Genomic DNA, 23,604 nt, shown 5'->3' with positions numbered 1-23,604 from the left:
AATATTTTAGATATAAATAAAAAATTAAATATTTTTGTGCATTGCATCGGTAGAGGTGGCAAGCGGGCCATCCCACTCCTTCCTGCCCCTTCTTTAGAAAAATATATAATTTCACAAATATTTAAATAAACTTATAATTTTTAAATTCACAAATACTAAAGTCATTATAATTCTAAATATCTAATAAACATAATCATCCACCAAATTTTTTAAAATAAAATAATGAAACTAACATTGTCCAAAACAAAACAAACATTATCTAAAATATATAATTAAATATTATCCAAGTCTCTAATCAATCAAATATAGTCCAAATTACAACTTAAAGAAAAATGAACAAACATTCCAAATACAAACACAAAAGTAATGTTCCAAATTCAATTATCATCTTAAAGTCAAAAGTCTGCCTCCCGCTTCGCCGAAACCCGCCAAAACCCATGGATTAGGTAGTGCAGATTAAGCAGACTTTTTTATTATAGTAGTCTCAAATTTTTAATCCGACCCATATTTTTTAGCGAGTTACGCGAACTGATTCGACGAATTTTTGCCCACCTCTATGCATGGGTAGATACGCTAGTTGGTTTTAAGGCCCGAATACCCCATAGGTTGTGCTTGTCTTTTGGGACTGAAACTGAAATAATTAGAAGACTAAGAGTGAGTATTATGTTTGGTGACCAAAAATTAAAACTAAAATTTTAGCCCAAGAATATAGAATTTCAGTCCCTTTAATACCTGAGAACATAGGAGATTAAAATTTTTAGGGAGAGAAACTAAAAATTTAATAACATTTCTTTTAAAAAATACTCTAATTTAACTGTTTAAATTCTAAATTTATCCATCAACCTTTATATTTATCTTAAACTAAATATGACAATAAAACATAATTCAATTCTATATATTTTATATTAAATACAATATAAAAATTTAATTTAATCTCTGATTTCTAATTTTCTGTCTTTGAGTCTCAACTTCTGTTTCAAAAACAGTAATAAAAATTCAACTACTTTAATTTGAACATTTGTACCATCCTCATATTTTAGATTTTTTTTCATATATATGTAAATATTTGTATTTGTATAACTTTTAAAATAATAACAGATAACTAAGTCAAATATAAGAATGGGTTTGTGAATTTTATAACATTGATAGTAAATATATACAAATTAAATGATATAGTAGTAATGAATAATGACTATTTGGTATTCGTTTGCTTTATGCCACATACGGACACTCATCGGTTTAAAAATAGGAATTAATTTATATATACATACATTCAATGTATTAAAAGATAAAAGAAAATTAAAAATATCTATGTATTGATTCATTAAAACATCAGTTAAATGTTCTTAATTTAATTAACTATTTGTTTTATTAAAAAATGTATATTATCATTGTATAAAAATTAAAAAGAACAAATCATTCAAAAATTGACGTCCTATTTTGTAGTTTTTTATGATATAAATCACAATCAAATTTTGATAAAAATACAATAAATAATATATACATTCGGAGCATCTCACATAAAGATAAAATAATATCTTCGATGCTTTCAAAACGTATGTGGTTACAAAATTGATTTTCAAACGGAAAGGAACATTAATGAAATCGAAATATCATAAATTGCACCAATATTATTCCATCTCCACCATAAATTTTTGTAATACAAACATCCAATATTATCCATTATTATTATTATTATTATTATTATTATTATTATTATTATTCAACAATCAAACATGGAGGTGTGCCTTTTTCTGGAGGCGCAGACAGTATTTTGGACACTTTATTTAATGGCTGCTAAATTTTATTTATTATTATTATTATTATTTGACTGTTTATGCTTCAAATCTTTAATATTGGTTGATTAAATTGTTGCAAAAGTTTTTAACTTTATTCCCTTTCACTTCAATCCAAATAGACAAATGAAAAAATCTTAAAACTTTGTGATCTTGATGAAATAAAATAAACTCATATTTTGTACTTGATTTGATTTAAAAATTTTAATAAAATAGATTAAAGGCATGATAAAACCAGCAAAGGCAAATAAAGTATACATACATGGTTTTAAGAATATCAACTTGATAAAATTATATAAGCGCCAATTTGGTGTGTATGCATCATGACTCAGCATGCATTATTTGCCTAATTTTCTTTTTGTGTTTTGATTTATTATTATTTTTCAATTACTATGATTATTACAACTAACTGCTGCTCATGGAGCATGTGAGGAGAGAGAAAAAATTATTTATTTATATAATTATTAATAATATGATAAAATCGTGCATGTTTACGTGTGATGATAAGCCATTTGAAATTTTGAAGTATTGTTTAGGGACATGGAGCATATCCTGTTTATTTCAATTTTCAAAAAAAGAATATATAAATAAATTACAAGTAGTTTGTCACTTTTCGTACCAAAACAACATAATATGTAGTAGTTTTTATTCCCAATTAAACTGTTAAAATATATATACTTTTGTTGTGAACGTTCGACTAACTAAACCTGATATAATACTTTAATTTTAACATATTAAAAATGTAAAATTTTTGTAAATTCTAATTATCAAATACATACAATTTTTCAAACGACCATCCATTCACATAATGAGTATTAAAAAATAATTCATTTTTCTTGTTAATTAAATATTTGTATAAATTGTTAATAGTGCATGCAAGTTAATCTAAATATAATTATCGATCTCCCCTCTTTTTCCTTTAAAGTAAAATATCAATAACTCAAAATATATTTATTTATTTGTGACGACTGACGACTACTTCATGCCTCGTTTCTTTTTCTTTTCTTTCTTTATCATTTCATATATATCATGTATTCCGAGTTAACATTATAGAAATAAAATACAATTGTTGAATAGCTTGAACTAATTTTTTAATCAATTTAGCTTTTTATATCTTCAAGAGTTAAATATTACATTTTGATGTTTGAATGTCCCCAATATATATAGATCTATCTATCTGTGTGTGTGAGAGAGAGAAATAAATTTATATTTTAAAAAACCATTGAGTGATTCAATTTAGTATCTAACTACTTATTAGTAATAAGAAATTATTATATAATTAAATATAATAGTTGTTCATATTCTAGTCCAAAATAAAGTCAGATTCAAAAAAAATAAGAGTTCACCTAGTAAAGGTGGCATTTTTTGAGGTCGGGTGCAACGAAGATAATCCAACCCTGCTTATCTGAATAAGCAACTATCTCCTAAGATATCTCCTTTTTATCTAGAAGGGAGATCTCAATAACTTATATAAAAAAAAGGGAACAGTTATCCACCATCAAAGGTGGAATTACTCTAAAAGGTGGTTATCTATTCTACTATAAATACACTGTCACTCTTAGGTATATTTCGATCCCAATCTACTAAAAACTTGCTTAAACCCTTGCTGACTTAGGCATCGAAGTCTCTTACAGGTATTACCCCCACCTCCTCACGAAGAACTCAGACAGCGGCACCTCGGCGCTAAAGGAAGTCAGACGTTGCCATATAGAAAGCCTGGACCTCACATTTAGACCCAATAAGTAACTCAATTTTAGGTAAACCTCGGAACATTAGCGCTGTTGTCGGAGACCTGGAAGTCTACACCCTACCATGGCGGACGAACAATATGAAGACAAACGCACTGCCTCTGAGTCCGAGCCAGAACCTCACAACGATGACCAAGCACTTGCGCTACCCTCACCACGGGAGAGAACAAGCGCCCCCCATGGGGAAAGAACACCAGAAAATCCCCATCCATGACAAATCCACTCAGAAGTCCATTCACCCGAGGTAGAGGAACCTCCCCATCCGATGGAGATATTAGGACTAGTGTAGGAACATCGCGGTCGATTGGAATAGCTCGAGCAGGAAGCTAAACAACACCGAGAATTAGAAAGAGAATTATGAAAAGAAGTACACTAACAGAGAGAGCTGGAGGAAAAGCTCTCAAAGTTAGAGGTCGAACTTCAAAATTGGAGCTATCGGACAGATCAGGAGGAAAGTCCTTTGGGAGGGGAGGATCTGTTCATTGAAAAGAACATGCGAGCCAGGGTTCTCAGAAACTTTAAAATTCCCGACATGGGTCTCTATGACAGAACAACGACCCGAGACATCACCTTAGCAATTTCAAAATTCGGATGTTTTTAGCTGATGCGTCCGATGCGACTCGTTGCAAAGCCTTTCCAACAACACTGACCAAAGCCGCAATGAAGTGGTTTGACAATTTACCACCCAGGTCGGTAACCTACTTTGATGACCTGTCAAGGAAGTTCCTTACCCGATTTTCAATTCAGAATGACAAGATCAAGCATGCTCCAAGCCTGCTGGGGGTCAAACAAGAAGTTGGAGAAACCCTCCGAGATTATATGGAGAAATTCAACAAAGCTTGTTTAGAAATACAAAATTTATCTTCTGAAGCAGTAATAATGGGTTTGGTTAACAACCTTAGAGAAGAGTCGTGCTCCCAATCAATATCCAAGCGACACCTAACTTTCTTGTACGAAGTAGAAGAGTGGGTAGAAAAATATATCAACATGGAAGAGAATTCTCGACTTAGAGAACCAGCTCCAAGGCCAAACCCTTCTTACCAAGTTTGGGATAAGAAAAATAAGGCTAAGAAAAGGGAGGAGTACAACTCGAAAGAACCTTGAAGATACCACAACTACACCCTACTCTGAGTTTCTCTTGTTGATGTTTATAGGAAGATTTGTCGCACTGAAAAGCTTCCACCTCCTCACCCCATCAATCACAGAAAGGCTGGAAGCCAGTCAGAATATTGTGAATATCATAAGCTATATGGATATTCTACTAATGACTGTTATGACTTAAAAAATGTCATAGAAAAGTTGGCCAGGGAAGGTCGGCTAGAAAGATACCTGGCCGAGAGGTCAGACGACCCCAGGAAAAGGAAGAGAGATGACGATGAGGGAGGATGACGATACCAACCCCCACAACTCCTAAGAACATGATAACTTGAGGGTTTGCAGAAGGGGAAATCACCAAATCCTTGCGTAAAAGGCATCTCAAAGAAGTATATCAAGTCGTGGAAGATAATAGAACTCCCAACTTAGCAACAATCTCATTTACCAAAGAAGATGCACAAGTGATGACACCGGGCCACGACGATCCTGTAGTAATTACAATGATTCTCGCTAATGCCAATCTACATAGAAATTTGGTGAACGAAGGGAGTTCGACTGACATACTTTTTGAGCCCACTTTTGACAAGCTCAAACTAGAAGAAAAGAATTTAAAGGCATATCCGAACAATTTTTTTGGTTTGGGGACACACCAATCCGACCCCTCGGATTCATCTCGTTATACACCACCTTTAGTAAAGGCACAAGATCAAGAACATTAAGCATTGACTACATTGTAGCCGACGTCATATCCACTTATAATGCCTTAATAGGTCGGACCACTTTAAATCGATTAGCGGTAGTTGTCTCTACACCTCACCTATGTATGAAGTTCCCAACTGTAGAAGGAATCGCTACCATAAAAGGAGATTAGAAGGTAGCCAGAAAATGTTACAATGAAAGCCTCAACTTAAAAGGCAGTATAGGTGGTAAAGAAGTCAATACTATTGAGCTCGGTGGTGTCCAAGTTCGGGAAGAGCTACGTCCCCAACCTGAATGAAAGATAGAAAATGTACAAATTAGAGATCAGGCAGAAAAGACAACAATTATAGGGGCCAACTTGCAGGAAGGTCTAAAGGCAAAACTTGTTGATCTCTTATAAAGGAACTCCGACCTCTTTGCTTGAAAGCCTCTGATATGCTTGGTATAGACCCTGACCTCATGACTCACAAGCTCGCCATTTATCCAGGCTCTCGACCTATTCAACAAAAGTGGCGGAAGCTCGGTCCTGAAAGGACACAGGTCGTCGAAGAACAAGTGCAAGCCTTATTAGAAGCTGGGTTTATAAGAGAGGTAAATTATCCTTTGTGGATGGCTAATGTGGTCCTTGTAAAAAAGCAAAACAAAAAATAGAAGATGTGTGTTGATTACACCAACCTCAACAAAGCTTTTCCCAAGGCAAGAGAGTAAGAACTAAAGCACAGAGTTTGGTTCTCATAGCTTCCTAAGCTTGTTGAGTTCTTTTCCTTCATGGTTCTCATTTAGTAGTTTTTTTCTCAGTTTTGTTTGTCTGAGTCTCATTGAAAAAGACAAACATAGTGAGGTTTGTAAGAAAAAGCCAATGAGAGGTAAAAGACAATGAGTTAAACTTGGATAAAAAGCCTTAAGATGTCTCAGTTTTCTTTGTACATCTTTCTATTTTGTATCATGATCTTGTAGGGATTCCCTTACAAGTTGGGTTAGCACTTGGCTGTTGAAAGTTAGATTGAGGTCTAGTCAGAAAGATTGGTGTATGTACCTTGTGAAAAAGATAGAAAAATTCCATCATAATTGTGATAGAGACTGGATGTAGGCTACATTACACTAAGTAGCTGAACTATGATACTTCTGGGTGACACTCTATCTTCTATGCTCTTTTATTGTTTCTGCAATTTAGGAGATAAAAAGGAAAGTATCTCCTAACTCGACAGGAGATAAAAACAAAATATCTCCTAAGTTCTCTTGATTAAAAGAGAAAGTTAAACTCAGCAGAAAAGGTGGCTAAGATTCAACCCCCTTTCTCTTAGCCACTAATAACCATAAAAGGATAACGAGACACTAAGGTTAAACTTGGTGAAAGTTTTCAAGCATCCGGTCTTGAATTTAAAAGTATCTAGACAATAGTCACTGGTCTAAACTACAGTTTATGTTGTGTTTGCTTTAACTCCTGCATGGAGATAGAATATGTGTAGGTGGCTTCATGGGTTGAGATTTTCTGATGGTTATGCTTTTAATTTGGATAAATATACGAATGTCGTTCAACGAAATCTTATGGAGATGAAGAGTCATGATTGTCACATCTTTGTAGAGTCATTGTTGCCATTACTTTTAGTGAACTACCCACCAACATTTGAAAATTCCTTACTCAGTTAAGTGAGTTCTTTAGAAAGTTGTGTTCCACTAAACTTAGAATGGATGGTCTCTTAGTTATGGAGAACAATATTTCTATCATTCAGTGCAAGTTAGAGATAATATTTTTTCTAATGTGATAGAACACTTACCAGTTTACCTTCCATATGAAGCAAGAGTTTGCGAGCAGGTCCAATTCATTTGAATGTATCCGTTTGAGAGATTGATTGGTTCATTTAAGAGATATGTGAAGAACATAACTCAAATTAAGGTTTCTATATATGATGCATTTTTAGCAAAAGAGTCTTTTGCGTTTTGCTCATTCTATTTTGAACCTCATGTACAATCACGAAGAAATCGAGTCAATAGGAATGATGACATAGAAGAGTCATCTTTGGTACAACCCAATTTATCAATCTTTGTTTAAGAAGGTATTGCAATGAGGGCAAGCACTGATTGTTCCTCTGATGAGAAGAAAACACTAGTTGTCTACTTGCACGTCTTTTTTAATTGTGATGAAGTTTTAGATGTTGTCAAGTAGGTAATCTCATTTTACTTGTTAGGTTATTTGACTTAAATATTATGTTGTTCCTAGCATGTATTACATAATACGATAATGGTTTTGTTTAATAGGTTATTCTATGAGACAAATCTTGATATGGTCCTTAATAAATTTTCAAGTTGGTTCAAGAACTACATATGGGATAACCTATATGACACAATAAACTTCGATCTAATTTTATTTAGTTAGGTTCCAATAAATAAAGTTATGAGCTATATAATTTACGATGTAAATAAATATACATTTCATCCTTATTGGTGGGCAGAAAAAAAATGCTGGAGTGTGAGAATGAGGCAATGCAAATAGTGGTCAGGGTGATCGGTATGGTGGTATTGCACCACATACTCCAATTAGAATACTTTTATTATGTTACCTACAAAGCTTTTTGTTGTTCAGATACGAATGGTTTGATCTGTGTCCATGGAACACAAAAACATAAAGATTACAACATAATCGAGGTAAATAGCACCAAGAAGTCTAATTGAATATGATGGACAAGAAACTCAAGAACTGTTCCAAGTTGACAACCCACTCTTTCTAGGACAGTGCTTGAAACTGATGCTCCAATCAATCTAGTTTTCCTATAGCAGATGATGAAGTGGTTGAGCTTTAATCAGAAATTCCATGTAAGTTGTAGAAGAAGTGGTGGAAGGGGTTAAATGATGATGAAGATGAATTTGATGATGATGATGTTAGCTCTGAAAATAGTGATGGTAAACTCTATCTTTTGGAATTAGATTAGGATAATAGTTTGTATTCATGTATTTTTAAACTTTAATTTTTAAAAGTATCTAATTCATTGCTTATACTTATATTCATGTATATCACTTTTGTTAGCTTGATAATTTATTGATTATTGTTTATATTAACTATCAAGAAATAGTCGTTGGTTGTGGACAAGGTAATAGTCATGGTCAAGAAAGGGGGTAAAAAAATGATGACCTCTGGATTACATTCTCATCACCGTCTGTCTCGGATCCTCCTAGACCCACTACATTAGCAAAATCCACCTCACATTTCCTGGTGATCACCTCCCTGCCTACACCAGATGTGACTCCACCTTTGCCACAAACGATTTCACATGTAAATTCTTTATAGGCATCTGTAACAGAGCAAAACAACATGAAGCCAATGCCACTCGACAGATCCAACGGATAATAAATTTTATACGTGCCTTTGTTATTATTTCAATTCATTGTCTTTTATGATATTTTATTATATATATCATAATTATTGACATTTTTGTTCGTTGTTTAGTTTTATTCCCCATACTACAACAACTTAGGCCATAATGGATGTTATTAAACAGATGTATGTTATGGCATGGTTGAGTTACAGGAAAGATACCTTGGGAGGTTAGAGACAAGTGGTTTGAGAAGTGGAAGGTAAAATTAAACTTAATCGCATTTTAATTATATTATGATCTTTATTCTAGTTTTACTGGTTATTAATGACCAATGTTTTCTGTATAGGAGACTTCAATTTGGATCACGAGCCCCACATTTTTTCCAGAAGACATTCAACTATTGCATGTGTCAACGTCTTCAGTAGATGCTTAAGGATGTCTGCCAAAGCAAGAAAAAGACCACACAGTGGTTGCATTGCGATACTTGAGGTGCTACTTTGAGACTGATGCTAGCTTCAAGCATTGCCAAACAATGAATATGGCAAACATGGCATTGGCAAGAGGTGATTTGTTCCATTGTAAAGACTTGGAATTCATCACATCCATAAAAAGGAAGATGGTGAAGTATTTAAATAATAATTAATAGTGAACTATTTAAATAATAATTAGTTTTGATTTTATTGATATCACCATTGTATTTATACTTGTCTTCGTTTGTGCTTGACTATGCGCCGACAAAAAGGAGATGGATCGCGAGCCGACTTACACTGAGGTCTTCAAGCCTCTCCACACTAGGAAGGAGACGAAAGCTCTATGAATAGATGAGCGATCCAAGTATTTATATGAGTCTCGATCATTTTAATAGTTACGTTAAATAATATTAATTTCAACTATGGTAACCAAATCTCTTTTTTTAGTGCATATGACAAGTATACAGAAATCTTGGAGATTCGACCAAAAAATCCGAGTAGAGTGATGGATCGATTAGAGATACTATGGTGGATCCAAATGTGCTATGGCTAGAGATGGTTAGACAACCATACAAGATCATCATTTATAGACATGGATTTTTCTTACCAACACACTTTAATCTAGTCCTCTAGTGGTGTCCTCCACAACTACAAATGTATCTTTGCCTTCTCAGGAGACCATCACCGAATTGCATGAGAGAATCCGCAGTCTCACACAAAGTTTAGAGGATCAAGGTCTGTAATACCATGAGATTGAGGACTGCATCTGTGACTTGCTCACTTGCCTTGATGAGTGTGAGTAATTGTTTATATAGGATAAATAAGCCATTTCAAAAACTCGTGCGAAAGTCTTGTGGAATTGAGAGGAAATCACAAAATAAGGGAGGAGATTGTTGCATACTATGAGCATATGCGAGCCGGATTGAGCTCATGGGCAGGGAGTTGTCATCAACAACGATGCCATCATACCATCTATGTGGCCTCGTAGCACATCTTAGTCGATTGTTTAGTGCATCATTTATTTCATTTGATAATTTTTCATAATTGTACTGCTGATATTTTTATTTATTACTTTAATAAAAATAAAAATATTAGACATTTTTAAGATTTATTTGTTACTTCAATAAGAAGAAAAATTTAAAAATAAATTTGGAAACATATATTTTGTTTAAAATTTTTAGTTTTTTTAATGCTCTTTTTATTGTCGTTTTTTTTAAATTATTCAACGATAACAAATGCGTGAAATTGCCAAATAGCTAGCCATTTTTTGTCAAATTTTTTCGACAATAATGTTAACTGTGTTAGCGTTAGATATTCAAAATTTTTTTATCATCATATTTTTATTTAAAATCTAATAGTACTGACCGAATTTCTTACAGTGACATACATGTTTGTTGCAAACTATAACCCATTTTTATTGTATTTGCAAATGCATGTTTATTTGTGTAAATAAAACATGTTTATTTATATAAATCGTGTTTACTATTTGTTCGAGACTATTGGTCTTGCTTTTTTTATTTACAATTGCATGTTTTATCTTTCATTCATTCATGAAGTACTTTTCATTCTATTAAACTACTCTTCCACCTTAACCCATAACAAACAATAAAGAAATCTCACACCAGTCCATAAATTTAGTTCAACAGAATTAATTCGGTTATAATTTCAGTCTATATATTTTAATTTGACCTTTGTAATTTTTTCAATCAAGAAATACAAAACACAACATTCTTTATCTTTGAGTACCCTTTAAGTTTTATTATGGTATCAGAGCTCAGTTTTGAGTTCTGCTGACATCCATGAATAAACTAACTAATTCAGATCTTAAAACTTCATCAACTCTCCTTCCCACAATGAATAATCATTCTTCTATTAACACTGTCGTTGTCCCCTTACCTTCTTACTTTGTCCTAAGTCAAGGAGAAAGAGTACACTAGCAATTTCATCAAGAGTCTCTTTTGGACCTCTCATCAGTCCAACACTCTTCTCTCATGACACTTCTAAGAAAGGTTGAAGCTCATCTTCCATATTACAAAACCAGAAATAACCACTTTTTCAATAAAGAAAAAAAAACCGTCCTTCAAACTAATTTGGGCTTTTGCCTAGTCCAACTACTCATTATCTTTGTTCTTTCGGTACTTTTTCTATTGTTAATAATTTTTAAATTAAAATTTATTTTTGAATTCTTGGATCATTAATTTTGGTGTCACAGATCACATTGCATCAAATTTGTCTTGGTTCATTTTTTACACACAAATTTCTCCTATTATTGTCCATTTACCAAATGACTCTCAAATTACTGTTTTTTATAAATGCATTGTTCAATTGTCACCATCCTTAGTTATTTATAATGTTATTTATTTACCTTATTTTAATTTTAATATTATCTCCACCTCAAAAATCACTTCCGGATTCAAATGTGTACTCACTTCTTCATCTTCTTTTTGCACTCTACGGCCAACAATTTGGGGACGATTGATTTGGGCAGAATGAGAGAGGGATTATATATCCTTGAACCCAATTTCGGTAAAAATGCATCCACTATACATTTCATAAATTTCATCCAATCCCTACCCATTATACCTTCAAATATATGACATTTTCATTTATGGCATCTTTCTGGACAAAAACTCAATCATTTACGTAAATATTTTCCTTTTATTTCTATGCATCATGATGAGGCTTGTAACATTTGTCATCTTTCTAAAAAAAAGAAACTTCTATTTTCTCAAAATTTTAACAAAGTTAATGCAAGTTTTGATTTATCACATTTTAATATTTAGGGTCCATTTTGACAAAATTCTATTCATAATGATAAATATTTTTTTACTATTGTTGATGATTTTAGTGGATTAATTTATTAAAATAAAAAAGAGAAGTACAAAATCATGTAAATAATTTTATTACTTTAATTGAAATACGATTCAACTCTAAAGTCAAAGTTGTCCGTTCCAATAATGGACCAGAATTCATTTTACATGATTTTTTTGCATCAAACGACATTATTTATCAACGTAGTTGTGTTGAAACTCCTCAACAAAATGGAAGAGTAAAATGGAAGCATTAACATATTTTGAATATAGCTCGTGCTCTTATGTTTTAATCTAATTTACCATCATTTTTTTTGGTCTTATGCTATTAAACTTGTTGGATATTTGCTTAATAGAGTTTCATCATTTGCAATTAATTTGAAAACACCATTTGAGATTTTATTTAATTATCTACCAAATTATCATGACTTTAAAATTTTTGGATGCTTATGTTTTGTTTCTACCCTAATGACAAATAGATCAAAATTTGATCGAAGAGCCAAAAAGATTGTGTTTTTTGGTTTTCAACATGGTTTTAAAGGATATATTATTTATGTTTTATAAGATAAAAAAATTGAGATTTCTAAAAATATGATTTTTTTATGAAATGATCTTGCTCTTAGTCACAAAAAATGTCCAATTTCATACACATAGTCCAACATTGCTAAACACGCCTTCTCAAAAAGAAGATTAAGTTAGTTTTCCAATTGGACCTTCACCTGTACCTATTGACTCACTTCCATCTAATTCTTTTTTTTTCTCTAACAACCTCTCATTTTTTCTCACTGCCGTGTCCTAACCAACTTGAACCCATGACCACTGAATCTATTTCAAGTCATACACCCTTCCATCCTTCCGTAATAGACACTAGTCCACCATCACCTCTTCATCCCACGCCACCTTCCTCATCACCTGAGCAACCCCGTCCTTGTCATTATGACTGACCTCACCGACCTCTAGCATATCTCTCTGATTACTTGTGCAATTCCTCTTTCATCTCTATAAATCTCTCTCCCTCAAAGTACCGATATCCTCTATCTTTAGTCATGTCTTTTTCTTTGCTTTCATATTCTCATTATAAGTTTCTTTTATCTCTATATTCTGATGTTGAGGCAAAGTCTTTTGAGGACGCCAATCAACACTCTAATTGGTGTAGTGCTATGAAAGATGAGCTGGATGCTCTTGAGTTAAACAAAACTTGGCATCTTATTGATTGCCCTATAGATGTTAAGCCGATTAGCTGTAAATGGGTCTATCGCATCAAACGCAAGTTTGATGGTTCAGTTGATCAATATAAGGCACATCTTGTGGCTAAAGGATTCACTCAGACTGAAGGTGTCAATTTCTTGAAAACCTTCTCCCTTGTTGTCAAGCCTAGCATCATTAGATTGGTTTTGATCTTGGCCTCTTTGAAGCATTGGCCCATACATCAGTTGGATATCAATAATATTTTCTCGTATGTGAATCTTTCTAAAGATGTTTATATGACTCTGCTACCAGGGTTACATCTCCTCGACCGAATCAATGCTGTAAGCTGCTGAAGTCATTGTATAGTTTACAATAATATAGTCATATATGGTATGACAAACTTTATAATCTTTTTCTATCTCATAAATATTAGCAGACCTTATCTGATTATAGTCTATTTGTTAAATTCACTGATGCTCAAATTTCTATCCTTCTGATCTATGTTGACGATATTATTCTCACTCGTAATTCTATTTCTGAACTTGCTGCCATTAAATCTATTTTGCACCAACACTTTCAAATTAAAGACTTGGACCCATTAAAATATTATTTGGGTATTGAGGTTGCTCAATCAGCGAAAGAAATTTTTTATCTCAGAGAAAATACTATCTTGATCTTTTGGAGGATTTTGGTTTATTAGGTGCTACACCCACCTCTGTTTCAATGGATAGTGCCAAAGGACTATATCAAGACAATAATCCCATACTATCTGACCCTTTCGTTTATCGCCGTTTGGTTGGGCATCTTATCTATCTCACCACTATCCGACCAGACACATGGATGTCACTCAACAATTAAGTTAATTTATGGCATCTTCTACTGACTCTCATCTTCAAGCTGCCAAGCGTGTGTTATGATATTTGAAAACTAACTTCGATAAAGGACTTTTTTCCAAGAGAATCAGAAATTTAGCTTCTAGACTTTAGTGACTCTGATTGGGTCAGATGTCCTGACACTCGGCGATTTTTAACAGGCTATTATTTCTTCTTGGCAACTCTTTAATCTCTTGGAAGACCAAGAAACAAACCACCGTTACCCGTTCATCCACTGAAGCAGAATATTGTACACTTGCCAATACAACTTGTGAACTTCAATGGATACTAGATATGTTACAATTTTTACGCATATCTTCTATCCGCCCACCAATTTTATATTGTGATAATCAGAGTGCCCTTCATATTGCTGCTAATCTGATTTTTCATGAACAGACCAAATATTTAGAGGTTGATTGTCACTTGGTTTGACAGAAAGCTCAAAATGGAGTGATGAAACTTCTCTCCATTCCTTCTTCTACGCAGCTAGCTGACATCTTCACCAAGTCTTTGTCTCCTCAATCTTTCCATCTGAATCTCAATAAATTCAGTGTTCTTAACATCTTTCATCCTCTGTCTTGCGGGGGCATATTAAACTACTCTTCCGTCTTAGTCCATGACAACAACAAAGAAGTCTCACATAGGCCCATAAATTCAGCTCAACAAAATTAATTCGATTACAATTTTGGCCTATATATTTAGCTTTATTTTTATAATTTTTTCAATCAAAAAATATAAAACACAACTTTCTTTATCTTTGTGTATTCTTTACGTAATTTTTAAGTTTTATTACATTCATTTAAAAAATATATATATAAAATTATTTTAAAATAAAAAAGAAAAAAGGTAAAAAGAAATAAAAAAAATCATAAATAAAGAGACGGATTGAGAAATATGTATTTTATTCCTAAATTACTCTTTTTTGATATATTTATTTAAAAAAAATTATCAATACTAAAATTTGTAACTAAGACATGCTACTAAAAGAAATACTTAAGTTGCTATATATGTTGATTATATTCCATATTTGTTATTGTTATATATAAATATATAGTAGCTGATTTTAGTTATTAATTTTAGTGTACGAATATTTTTTTTATTAAATTTTACTTACTCACTCGCTCCTTAAAGCTTCCAAATTTTTCATTCTATGTTGTTTCGTTTTCCTATCGGTTATTTTTATTCATTTTTTAACTCAAATGATTTGATTTAGGATGGATGTGTTATTATATTTCTGATACAACAAAATATGAAAAGTAAACTTAGCCTTTCATTGATCAGTCATCCCCTTTTGTTTTTAATAATTTGTATTACATCATACTCCACGATTATCACAATAATAAAGTCTTAGTTTGAATAAAATACACGACTCGCATACTTATTTCAACAAATGCTTATTATTCTTCCGGCGACAACATTTTCTATTTTTTTAAAAATATTTTTACTAACAAATAACTTCAATTTTAAATTTTAAGGGAACTTTTTATGAATAAAAATTTATAAAAAACAAAATTTAAAGTTTTCACTGATATTAAATATACGAGAATTCAATTTAACTATAAAATTGTTCTACTTTAAGATATTTGTTCTCATTATTTTCAACCTGAACAATTGAACCAAATCCATGATTGTCAATGATGTTATAATAAATAATGTAGCTTGGTTTTCTTGGTTGATGTTTGCCAAAACATATCATGTGCACGCCTTCTACGAATAATTGATCATAACAATAACTCAATAACCCAATGCAGCTCATGAAGTTGACTTACAATGCAAAGTAGTATGTTCTACTAGAAGTTTTCAAACTGTTTGTTTTTTTTTTCTTTTAAAAAAAACGTTTGATACTACTATATATACTATCATCTAGACAAATATTATTCTCCTGTCGTGCTGCATGTTTACTCTTTATAGACATTTTTATTTTATATAATTAAATAATAATGTTGATTTTCTTATATAATGGTAATAGTATGTAATAAATTTTTTCTATTCAGTATCTGTTTTTGTTATTCATCCGAATCGAATTGAACCAATTAAATTGGTTCTAAAATCAATGGGTAATTGGTTTAACTCGAACTAAACTAACGACTCTTTTTAATAATTGGTTTGGTTAATGATTCTATGGGTGCGAAATCCAAATCAATCCGTAGATCTAACCATATATTAAATAAATAAATAAATAAAAATTTAAAATATATATATATATGTCTTTTAATACGTTTGGATTTTAATATTTTTGTGTTTAATATATTTGAATTTTAATGTATTTAGTTTTTAATGTATTTAGTATTTAACATGTTTAGATTATTTCTATTAATGTTATATGTTTATTGTAATTACAAAATTTTTAAGATAAAAGTTTCATTTTTTTATGAATTTTTGTTTTATTGGGTACCCAATTATTCGAACCGAACCAATCTATTTTTAATTAGTTTGGTTTAATTCGAATACATACAAAAAAAAATACAAATCCAAACCAAACTAAACCAATTAAAATTCAATTGGTTCGATTCTAATTTTACCTTAAATCCCAACCAATCCGATCAATACTCACCCCTATATTTTTGTATATATATTGTTATTACCGACACCGCTCAGCTTATGATTCCCTTAAATCATAGTTAAAAAACTTATTCTTTTAATTAGCATCTCTCTCAGACTGAAATTTTGGACTTTTTTAAGGGTTTTTTATTTATATTAATTAAATAAATAATTTTAAAAATTATTATAAAAATACATCATTTATTTTTATTTCGTTTACACTCTAAACGGAATAATTTTTAATGTATCTTGTTGTTTATAATATTATTTAAAGTTCTAATATCTCCCTTTTTTTTAAGTCCTAATATCTCCTTTTATTGTATAAGTACTTTTAAATTTTTCTAACAAATGTGTTTACAATTATAAGTAGGAAAGATCTATTAAAATAAATTAAGCTTTCAATATAGTCAATACATGGAAACTATTAAAGCTTAATTATCCCATCTATAGTTTGATTCTTCAACAAATATGTTGACAATGTCTCTAGCCTGACCTAATTGCATTAATTATTGATAAATGATAAGCCAACGTAAATATAAGAAAGATAATAGCCTTGTCAATTTTAGGCGTTTAAATCAATAGCTTATCAAAGCAATGCATATAATTTCTTCTTCCTATCATAAAGACGTTAGGCACCTTATAACTTATATTATGATTTTCAAAGTCATAAGTCATAACTCATAACTTGAAAGGGTAACACCGAATTCATGCCTACATGATGCAAGCATATATATATATATATATATATATATGTTTTATCTCCAATACTTTAATGTGACATACTAGCTGTTGGTGTGGAAGTTATCAGAATTATATTATTGACTTTTTTCCATTAAGTAATTCATCTACTTTTAATTTATTTTTGGCGATGCTATGGGGATGCTTATTGCTTAGTACTATCAATCTTTTCTAACATATAATTGATACAAATTAAGGTTAGGTATAGGACTATAGGAGTAATAAAAAAATTTGAATAAGACAAATGCTGTGGAATCCAAGCACAAGATTAGATTCCAAAACTCGTCTACAATATATATAAGACTGATGTTAATTAAAAAAAAAATTACCTTTTCATATTTTTATAAGAAGTATATTCTATTATTCTAATTAAAATTATTTATACTAAATTTTATAATAATTGAACATCAATAAATATGTAACTAAAGAATTTTTATTTATTCATGTATATTTTGAAAAAAAAATATATCATGTTGGTCTTTTAGAACATAAATGGTATAACAAACAATTTTAAGTTAACATAAAATTTCTTAAAAGTGATTTATAGCATATGAACTTCTAATACAATTATTGAAATTTTAAAAAGTTATATGAACAAGTTATTAAATAGTATAACATTTACTTAAAAATTAATATTGGTATCTATCGATTCTAACTTTATGGTATCTAAATATTTTTGTCCATATTATAATAAAGCCCACACTTCTGGACCCATAAGAGTCCACAGTCAGGACAGCTCCAAGCCCACTACCAACTATAACCTTCCTTGAAAGTTATTTCAATTTGCTTTTTTTTTTTCGTTCGATGAACAGGTCAATTCTCAATTTCAAGTACCATAATGCATTTACACTATACATTCAAATTTAAATCAATATAAATTAAAAAAATACTAATACGTAAAATTCAGAATTGCATTACGAATACAAGACAATTACAATTTTATGACACATTTTATTTTATTTCCATGTTGCATGTCTCCGCATAGAGAACATATGCTAAACCCATCTTATTGCAATACCAAATCACTAGCACGAAATGAATAAACTCACAACCCCAAATACAAAATAGAAAACACATCATCAATTACATCAACACCAACACTTTTTCCTAGGACTATATAGATGTCTCTCCTTAACTATTAGGCACCTTGACATACCCCACATGTGTGGAATTTGCCACTTTAGTAAGTGTTTGTAGATCATAAGCTATCCAACACAATGAATTCTCCCTATGATAGAAATACCCAACACACTTGCAATCCTTGCTACACTTGTTCCCACAATTGCTCTCACTTACCTTATCCCCAACATTGTACTTGGTCATGTAATGCTCAACACCTTCAATCTTATAGTAGTGGAAATCACTAGCCTTGCAAGAAGTCACACTCTTAGCAATGCAATCTTTGCTCCAACCAAGTATACCATTCTCCAAAGGACAACCAACACATTGGTTATTTTCACATAACCCTAAATTCCCACACCTACTTGGCAATTGACACTCACTTTCTTCATCAGAATCTCTATCAAACAATGTGTATATCTCTTTCCAAACCCCATCACGCACATCAAGGAAATAAGTGTATAACCTAATGTTGCCATCAATTTCAAGCCTAAGGTATGTCAATGTGCTATTATTAACCGGCAAAGCAATAACCCTAGTGCCAGTACTAGAAGGATTTGCCACATAGTAATCAAATCCAAGGGTGAAACTTTCTGGATCGGATGCAAGTGTCACGTTTTTCAATGACCCTTTTTCGGAAAAGAAAAAGTTTTTAGTTAAAAGGAGGCCATAGATAATAGGCTTAGGAGAATTTTTGCTCTTGTAGTATAGGGCTAGCCCATTGGGCTGAAGTACAAAGCTATAGGGCCCATTAACATTTTCCTTCTCCGAAAGCCTACTAACCAATTTTGATGGGCCTTGAGCCCTTAGAGACTGGCCCACTAAGAGTGTATCCGTTGGGTAATCAAAACTTTGCCAAACAAATTTCCCTTTGGAATCAATTAGCACCATGTTACCATTTGGTAGCAACCTAAAGGCAACAACATCCTTGTTGCTTGTGTTGGTTTGCCATGCAATTCTTCCGTTGGCCTCGGCCAACACAAGGTTCCCGTCGGCTCCTAGGGCGAAAGTGGCACCCTCGCCGACGGGATTGCCTCTGTTGGCCTCCCAGACCCATCGGAAAAGCTGCTCCGATCGCTGGAGGCCAACGCGAAGCGCTAGGGTAAAAGCATTTGGGGTGGTGTTATAGAAACCAACTTGGAAAGGAGAGGTGAATATGCTTATCATTCGGTAATTGGCACCATACTCTACAATGTAAGGGCCAAACTCACCTGAGTTTTCATACTTGAATGTCTCATTTTTAGGAACAAGAGCATTGACTATAGAGAATGATAAGAACAAAAGTGTAAGAAGGAAGGTTTTGGGGTATGGCAAAGAAGAAACCATTGTTTTGATTTGTGTGGGTTTATTTGCCATTGTAGTTTATTTATTTATATACATGCAATGATGATTGAATATTGTGGTTTGGTCAATGTTGTCAACTCAATTATTATATAGAATTCGAGTAGTTGGATCTAGATCATATCTATAAATGCAAATAAAATATGTATTGATGATGATGATGATGATGATGATGACTGATGAGGATTGATGCCAACTGTCTAAAATCCCTTAAAATTGTTATCCTTTTTCTTTTTTTATGTCATTTTTGAGGTACAAATTTCGTACACTCTTCTTTATCGGATGAGGATGCATGTAGTTCTAAGTTGATGGCTATTGTTTAAGTATTTTAAGACTCTTGCTTCTATATTTGTCTAAAATCTTTCATCATCAATCCTCTCAGTAAGCAATGAAATAAGAGAAGTGTTAGGAACCAGCAATTTTTGTGATTTGTAATTATCAAATAGTCATTAACGATGATTTTAATAGTGTGAGATTGGTGTGAAATTTCATAAATTTTTGTGACTTTTCTTTGCTAGTTACATGCTGACTAGAATTTAATAAAGTTGATGTCCCTGAACTTTTTCATGAAATTAAATCATCATCTCTTCTTCAACAAGCATTTTATTTCAATTTAATACTTCTTGATTTAAAATATTTGTTAAAAAGAAGAGATAAAGAAAGTGGTGTTTTAATTTAAAAATTTAAAATATAATTGTTTATTTCTAATATTCAGATATTATTAATTTTTTTCTTCAAATAATACATTATGATAATTGAATAAGTATTAATTAAACATATTTATTTATTTAAAAATTTTAGACGTTTTTCTTTAATTAAGAAATGTATGACCATGGTGGTGAAGTCAATTTAAAAAAACAAATACTATGGGCCAAGATTCGAATTGCCTATTGTTTTACGGAGTTTGTGTCGGATAAGAACATGCAACTAAGCTTACACCTTTTATGAATGAAATTTAGCTTTCTCGAAACAAACAAAAAGAAAAAAAATCACAAATCTGATATATATAATTTTATATTTTAATTATTATATATAAATAATTGATTTAATAATTAATTTTTAAGATGTATATAACATAACATGATAGAAATATTAATGAGAGATTATTAAATCAGTAAAAATAATAATTCTTCACACTTATTATTATTTGAAAAATAATCCTTGAAAAAGTTTGATTAAAGGAGATTTGTCATGTCGTACATTAAAAACTATGTGGACATTTATATATGGGGGCAATGACTTTTGACATTAGGTCAATTAATTGGATACAACTCACTAGTCCTAATAAAATTCTAATCGCCCAATAAAGTCGTTAAAGTGAATTAGGAAGGACAAAGAAATAAAAATAAAATAGAAAAGGACGTTATTTGCTCCAACAATCACAGTTTATTTCTCCAAGTCCAAAACAAAGATCTTTACCTTACTAGTCAGTAGTAGTCACTACCGTGGTTTTTTTTAAAAAAAAAACAAGAAAATTAGATTTTAACTAATAGTCGTAATATTAGAATTAGTATTGGACTTATAATTTAATTAGAGAAATATATTATAAATAAAAATATAATATAATAATATAAATATACATGATATAACTGAAAATTTTAATTTCTCTCTTGATCTTAATTTTAGAGATTTTTATTCTATTTTCTCTCTAATTTCTATCTAAATCTCATACTAAAAAATAAAATGTATTTTTTAATTGAATTTTTTTAATAATTTAAATGGCATCCAAATAAGAAATTTTTATTTAAATTAATTAAATATAATATTTATTGAAATGTATAATGTATAGATAAATTATAATTTTAAATATATATATAATTGATCAGAATAAAATTAGAAACAGAACAGAGAAGAGAAAATGATACAGCCATATATCCTGGTTCAATCACCATGTGCAATATGGCCTACATCCAATCTCCACCGTAATTGTAGTGAAATTTTCACTATCTTTCACAAAGATTACAATCACTAATTTTCTAGGATTCTGTCCAAACTTATCTAGGACAAATTGAACTTCCACCCAAGCTTGATTTTGCTAGATTCATTCTTTAGACTTTCAACCACTAAGTGCTCACCCAACTTAGCAAGGAAATCTCCTCTGGATCATGAATACAAAATAGAAATACAAACAAAAGAGTTTGAAATAATTTTGTAGCTTTTTCTCCAAGATTACTCTCTTTGTCTTTTCTCTCAATAGATTTTTCTAATATCTCACATAATGTCTTTTTCCAAAGAAAGATAAAAATTGAAGAACAGAAAATTTAATGTAAAGTCATAAAAGAGAAGAAGGTTAAGCTCGAAATCTATAAAAACCCAAACAGTGTGTTCCCTCCCCTTCAATTTCTGGCCGTTTACCTTTTTTAAAGAAGAATAAATCTTCCAAAACTTGAGCTTTGTTGAGCATCTTTGACTTGTTCTTCTTTTCCAAAATCAGAGCAGTAACGCAAAGAAGAGATGGGACAGTAATAATGATTAGAGTTTGCATGCATCCTTACTAGCTACTTCTCTTTCTTTCTTTTTCTTTTGTCTTCAAGGATATGATTTATTTATCGATTCTTTGGCTCCAAGTTTTTCTTTTGACCTTTGATTTGTAGCAGTAATACACAACCTCCATTTTCTTCATCTTACCTGAATTGTGCATGAAGGAGGAAGGCAGTTTTAACAAGCTACAATGGAAGCACAAAGATAAAAATGTTATTCTGATTCAACCTTTGATTTGATTTTTACTTTTGTGCCCTAACCTATGATTTTTTTCGTCTTTCCTCTTTGTTACTTGGATTTGGTAATCTTCTTTTTTCATTTTAACTGAACTTTGATCTAAATATCCCTTTTTGCTTGAGTAAGTTCTCTTTTTTCCTTAACTTAGGAATTAATCACATGGGTCACAAACTGAAGAGAGATGAGAGTGTTTGATCATTTATTTATAGGCCAAAGAGAAGAAGATTGTTGCTTTTCTCCTTATTTTGTAATTAGCAACAATTGTCATGGGCCACAAGAGAATGAAATGTCTGCTTTTGGTCTTGAGCCTATTACACTATTGAGCTTGTTTTGAGCAATATATTTTTCTGCACAATGAACACACATATTACAAATATTTTTGGACTTTCAACTCAAGACTATAATGTTAGTCATCATGAAATTATTGTTTTTGTTTTCTCAAACTTAACAGAAGAAAATAAAGAGTAGTGTTAGTTGTGTTAAAAATGTAACTCTTGATTTCAAAGAAAGAGGGATGGGAAACCTTTTTTTTTGGAATTTTATGACTACGCTTTTAAAACGTGCCAAAAGAGTTAAAAAAAATGGGCACACTTTAAAAATGTCAGTATAACAAAATTATGTTGCTACACTTTAAAAGCATTTTTGTTTTTATGATCATGCTTTTGAAGTGTAGCAAAAAAAAAAAAAAACATAGCCAAATTTGTAATCAATTGTCACTCATGTAAAAGTATGATTATTGACCTTTTTTACCATGCTTTTGAAGTGTGGTAAGAAAAAAGTGTAATGATAGACTTTTTTTTTTGTAATAAAGAATGGAAGGTGAGGCTGTGAGTGACAAGAATCGCGCAAACACAGCTTCTGCTATTAACAGAGATGTAGAAATAGAGAAGGTTTCTTGAACTCTAAACAATGAGAGAGAAAAGAGACCAAACTGAATAATACTTGCAGTAAAACTAATAAATGAGAGTTACACGATGTTAATCCACCTTTCTACATATATATAGGCTGTTAGAGAAATCTCACACCTAACTAACTAATAGCTCAGCATCTAAGTTTCTATTTTAGAACAAATTATGTTATTCTATTTTAGGACCAAGAAACTCACAATACCCAGAGACAGACCTCCAATTCTTCATATTCGAAGTCCAATTTGCA

General features: G+C 31.3%; 1 protein-coding gene across 1 annotated transcript; it reads right to left on the bottom strand.

Moving 5' to 3' along the window:
* Positions 1-18,164: 18,164 nt before the first annotated feature.
* Positions 18,165-19,727, bottom strand: LOC107459875 (epidermis-specific secreted glycoprotein EP1). Its single transcript, XM_016078176.3, has one exon. The coding sequence runs from the start codon at positions 19,714-19,716 to the stop codon at positions 18,403-18,405; it is 1,314 nt and encodes a 437-aa protein (XP_015933662.2). The 5' UTR covers positions 19,717-19,727; the 3' UTR covers positions 18,165-18,402.
* Positions 19,728-23,604: the final 3,877 nt, after the last annotated feature.

The sequence above is a fragment of the Arachis duranensis genome, chromosome 7 (assembly GCF_000817695.3).
Source record: "Arachis duranensis cultivar V14167 chromosome 7, aradu.V14167.gnm2.J7QH, whole genome shotgun sequence".
NCBI classification, from domain to species: Eukaryota; Viridiplantae; Streptophyta; class Magnoliopsida; order Fabales; family Fabaceae; genus Arachis; species Arachis duranensis.
Note: the sequence above shows the minus strand (reverse complement) of the source record. Positions and strands in the feature narration are given on the sequence as shown.

What these genes read in the sequence shown, in the direction of transcription:
- LOC107459875 (XM_016078176.3), bottom strand. Translation starts at nt 19,716, where the DNA reads ATGGTTTCTTCTTTGCCATACCCCAAAACCTTCCTTCTTACACTTTTG.